At 60.9% G+C, this 4673-nt stretch overlaps 1 protein-coding gene across 1 annotated transcript; it reads left to right on the forward strand.

Moving 5' to 3' along the window:
• The first annotated feature begins 486 nt into the window (after positions 1-486).
• LOC122169013 (agouti related neuropeptide) lies at positions 487-3800 on the forward strand. Its single transcript, XM_042834753.1, has 4 exons — positions 487-1452; positions 2191-2369; positions 2484-2572; positions 3559-3800. Exons 2-4 carry the CDS (start codon positions 2195-2197, stop codon positions 3751-3753), a joined length of 459 nt encoding a protein of 152 aa, XP_042690687.1. The 5' UTR covers positions 487-1452; positions 2191-2194; the 3' UTR covers positions 3754-3800.
• The last annotated feature ends 873 nt before the right edge of the window (positions 3801-4673 follow it).

The following is a 4673-nucleotide window of genomic DNA, read 5'->3' on the forward strand; positions in this document are numbered from 1 at the left end:
AGCGCCCGCCCCGCTGACGTCAGCGTGCTCCGGCCCGCAGCCTTAAAGGGCCCCCGTCCCTCCCGCACCCCCGCCCCGCATTCTGGCTGAGGCCGGGCGCAGCTCATCGCACCCGGCTCGGCTTCCAGCCCGCTCCTCTCCCCCTCTCCCATACGGACACGTGCGGGATGGCCTCGCTGCGGCCGCTCATTTCCTGGAAGCGATGCGGGCTGCTCATTTAGCTCGTTACTGCCCGGCCGAGCACCCGCAGATTAAAAAGCTCTCAGCGCTCGGCCGCCTCGGCAATGTTAATGCCTTCCCAGAAGCCCGCAGCCCATAATGAGCCCCGCTCCAGGCTGGCGTCACTGCTGCGGGGTGAGGGGACAGGAACGGGGTCTGCGTCCCGCTATGGCAGCAGGGTGCTGTGCAGGGGGGCTTGAGGGGGTGTTGTGCATGGGGACCCAGCTGGGTGGGGGGGGGGGAAACCCAAATGGGTGTGAGGTGTGGGCATCCCAGCTGGGTGCAGGATGCAGGGATCCCAGCTGGGTATGGGGCTGCAGGAGGACTGACGTGAGCAGGGTGGATGCAGAGGTGACTCCTCCATCCCTGCCTGGCCCTGTGGCTGTGGGGCTGGGGCTGTACCAGACTCACTGCAGCTTCCTTTGGGTTTGGGTGTGGTGAGAAGCCAAAGGAAGCACATCCGCACGCAGCTGTGGGACACAGCACTCGTCCTTCCTCCTGGGGTGCAGCTGAGGCTGGGATGCTGAGCAATCCGAGGCCACAGGTCCTGGAAAGCATGAGTGAAGGAGACGCAGTCAGGGCCTGGAGGATCTGCGGCTGGGCAGTGGTGGGAGCAGAGGCTGTAATGGGCTCTGCACCGTGGCTGGGCTCGTGTCAGGAGCTACAGAGCTTTCTCCAAAGCGTGCAGAAGGATGAGGGAGTGGGGCTGCGTGTACTCAGAGGCTCCTCTGGCATCAGAGCTGCTCCTTTCCGTGGCTTTTGCTGGCTGTAGGGACACGGGGCATTTAGAGCAGGCTTCCCAAAGCCAGAGTGCTGTTGAAGGAAGGGCGACAGGGGCCGATGTTGGGCCAGAAGCATTGCCGGTGTGTGAGGATACATGAGGAAGCTGCGTGTCCGTCACTGGTCCTCTGTCACTGGGTACCAACACAGGAGCAGCATCGCTGCGTAGGCTTGCTTGGATTTTGGGACAAGTGGGCACCAGCTCCCGGCCGCAGCCCCGCACAGCAGCACTCCATCCCACCCACGTCCTGCCGGTGCTCTGCCATCCAGACAAAGCCCCGTCTGCAGCAGAGCCCACCTACCTGCTGCTTAGCGGCGTCATGTGGTTGAGGCACTTAATTAACGAGGAGCCGATATAAGTTCCCGGCGAGATGTGGGGAGGGAGGACATCGAGGCAGAGCGACTCCGAGCGAACCCTGCAGAGCGGTGCCTGCAGCCCCACACCGCCTGGAGGTCAGTGGGTCTGCAGGGAAGGGGCTGCGGAGCAGGGGTGGGTGTGGGGAGCATTCGGGGCACCCTGCTGGGTGCCCACGGCATGGAGTGGGGTGGCACTGTGGGGTGAAGGAGATCTGGGTTCCCCTGTGAGTGAGGGACGGGAGGGGAGAGGGGCTGGTCCCGCCTGGGGATGCTCCTGGCAGCACGACTGGAGGCTTTGCATGAAAGCTTTTTTGTCTTTTTAGGGTTCTTTAGGGGAAATGTGTGGCCCAGAGCTGCCACAGCCACTGTGAGGACCTTTGCTGTCACACGCAGACCTGGAGGTCCTCTATCCAGGCCCGCTCTCTGTCAGCTCCACATCGCCCTGTAGTGATTTTCCCAAAGCCCCACTGTTGTCTGTTGTGCCCAAACCCCGTGGCAGCCTCAGCCTCTCCCTTGCAGGAGCTTTCACAAAACACAGGGATGTCCCGTGGCCTTTCTGGGGACACTCCTGTCACTGCGCCTCCAGCTGCAATGCCCAGGGCAGTGCAGGAGGCCCCTGGCTGCAGCCACAGGAAGCTGCTCCCATCCGCTCACCGCGCTCCTGCCCACGGTGTTGCGTACCTGTCTGTAAGACTGGCTGCCAAACACCTCTGGGGAGCATCACGGAGGAGACAGCCCAGAGCCGGGGTGCAGGAAGGCAGCCGAGCTGGCAGCCCTGCTGGCAGAGGGGCCGGGCTGACGCTGGCCGCTTGCTCTCTGTGCACGTTGCCCCAGGACCATGCTGAACGCGCTGCTGCTGTGCTACGGGCTGCTGCAGGGGATCCAGGCCATCCTCAGCTCGGAGCTCAGCCACAGCCCCCTGCAGAAGATGAGCTCCGGGCTGGAGGAGGCAGACAGAGCCCGCTACCCCAGCCTGCTGCACAAGGCCAAGGAGCTGCCAGTGGAGCTTGCTGGTGAGTCCTGCGGTCCTCAGCCCTCCCTGGGACAGCCAGCTCCCCAGAACTGAAGCAGGGAGCTCCTGCTCAGCCCGCAGTGCCCTCCTTGCCCAGCCTCTCTCTGTTTCACAGGAGCTATTCCCAGGCCGGACTCGGATCAGATGGAGGTGCATGAAGGTGATGGTAACCTCCTGCAGAAAAGCAGCGTGCTGGAACCACAGGTAACACACCGAGAGTCTTTGTTTTCCTAAAAACACCCCAAACAGGGTTGCTTTGAGCCACGTCGGGCTTCTCTGTGCCCCGGGGTGGTTGGGAGCAAACACTTCACGAGATGCTGCATCCCTTTGCTGCCTGCTGAGGAGTGTGGACATGCTGGGAGTCAGGGAAGCTGGAAACGGAGGGGCCAGGAAAGCCCCTCTGTTTGGGGTTGGCCTTCAGGGATGCTGCTGCAGGAGCTGGGAGGGGAGCTGGCTGGAGGCAGACGAGGTTTCCCTGCTTCATTTCCTAAGAAACTGTGGGAACCCAACCTTCCCACCGCACATTACCGTAATGACAAGTTGGTGTGAAACATCCTCTTTCGAAATTGCTCCAGCCAGACCAATTGTTCAGCCAAAAATCAGAGGGGACTGTGAGAACGCTTCCAGCCAAGGGGAATAGGAACAGTGAATCAACGACTGCCAGGTCCTTTGGGAGGAAATGCCAACCTCCCTTCCTCTTGTGGTGTGTAAGCAATCTGCCCCTGCTGTCCCTGCAGAGGACCAGACTTCCATCTCAGGGGCAGATGGAGACCTGAGGGGTTGATGACTGAGCCACTGAAGTGATGCAGGGCATGGGGAATATCCCACGATGAGAGATCGGAGAGACCAGGGTTGTTTTCCTATGGACAAACAATTCAAGGATCCTTGAAGGGAGGTAACCTCAAGGGGAAGGAAGGCTTCAGCTGGATGGGAAGAGGGGAATCCCAAGCAGGTCTTCACAGATGATGCCTTAGGTCCCCTGCGCTCAGGGGTCTGCAAGCAAAGCATGAAGAGGAACTGGCATCACCAAGGTCCAGCACCAAGCCCCAAGTATCTTCTAGGAGCAAGCTGAATTCGGATATCTCAGCCTCCTGTTTGAGATGGAGGTGCCTCAGGCTCTGGGCTCTCTAATGCCATTCCTTGGCAGCAGGGTGGACCATGAGCATTCTCTCTCCTCCTCTCCCCTGCAGGCATTGTCTACGGCCCTGCAAGCTGCAGGCAGGGAGGAGCGGAGCTCCCCTCGCCGTTGCGTCCGTCTCCTGGAGTCCTGCCTGGGCCACCAGATCCCCTGCTGTGACCCCTGTGCCACCTGCTACTGCCGGTTTTTCAACGCCTTCTGCTACTGCAGGAAGATCAGCACCACCTTCCCGTGCGGCAAGAACTAATGCCTGTGCCACAGGGCTGCCCACTCGTCCCCACCAGCCTCCCCCTCTGCAGCTCCAATAAAGCAGCAGATAGATAGCACTGCTATTGCTGAGTGTGGACTGTGCTGGGCACTGGGCTCGTGCTGTTGGGAACAAGGGGATGCGGGATGTCCTTCCTGCCCAGGGAGCACAATGTGGTGTGGTTGGAACTGTGGGGGTCACTGAGTGCCACCAGCAGGGCCACCTACAGCTGTGTTCAGTACCGTGTCATAGAATCACAGCACAGTTGGGTTGGAAAGGACCACAAAGCCCACCCAACCCCTGCCACGGGCTTCCTACCCCTCAGCTTGGGCTGCCCAATGCCCATCCGTGTCCTGGGGCACCTCCAGGGATGGCACCCACAGCAGCAATACCAGCCCCTCACCACCCTCTGAGGGAAACCCCTCACCACCCTCTGTAGTTCCTTTCTGTTAAAAGCCATTTCCCTTGTCCTATCACTATCAAACTGCATGAAAAGCCACCCCCCATGCTTGTAAGTTTCCCTCAAGTACAGGAAGGCCACAGTGAGGTGTCCCCACAGCCTTCTCTTTCCCAGCCTGAACAAGCCCAGCTCCTCTTCAGCCTTTCTTCACAGGAGAGGCACTCCCACCCTCTGGGCCTCCTCTGCACGCCCTCCCCCATCACCACAGGGCGTTCCCCCACCCAAACAGCTCAAACACTCCGAGATGGCAGCGAACACAGCTGAGGAGGGGGCCACGACAGCGTGAAAAGCCTTCAAGTCACAGCTCAGTGCTCAGGGAGAGCTGCTCTCAGCAGCAACCCAGCACTAAGGGGTGATGGCGGCGCGCCCCTCACAGCGCCTCAGCCCTTCCCGCCTGCGCAGAGCAAGCCGGAACCGGAAGTGGGGCATTGACAGCTGCGTCACGTGAGCGCCAGGTCAC

This window comes from Centrocercus urophasianus, unplaced genomic scaffold (genome assembly GCF_019232065.1).
Source record: "Centrocercus urophasianus isolate 14NV4802_14NV808 unplaced genomic scaffold, USGS_Curo_1.0 seq_49, whole genome shotgun sequence".
Classification (NCBI taxonomy): domain Eukaryota; kingdom Metazoa; phylum Chordata; class Aves; order Galliformes; family Phasianidae; genus Centrocercus; species Centrocercus urophasianus.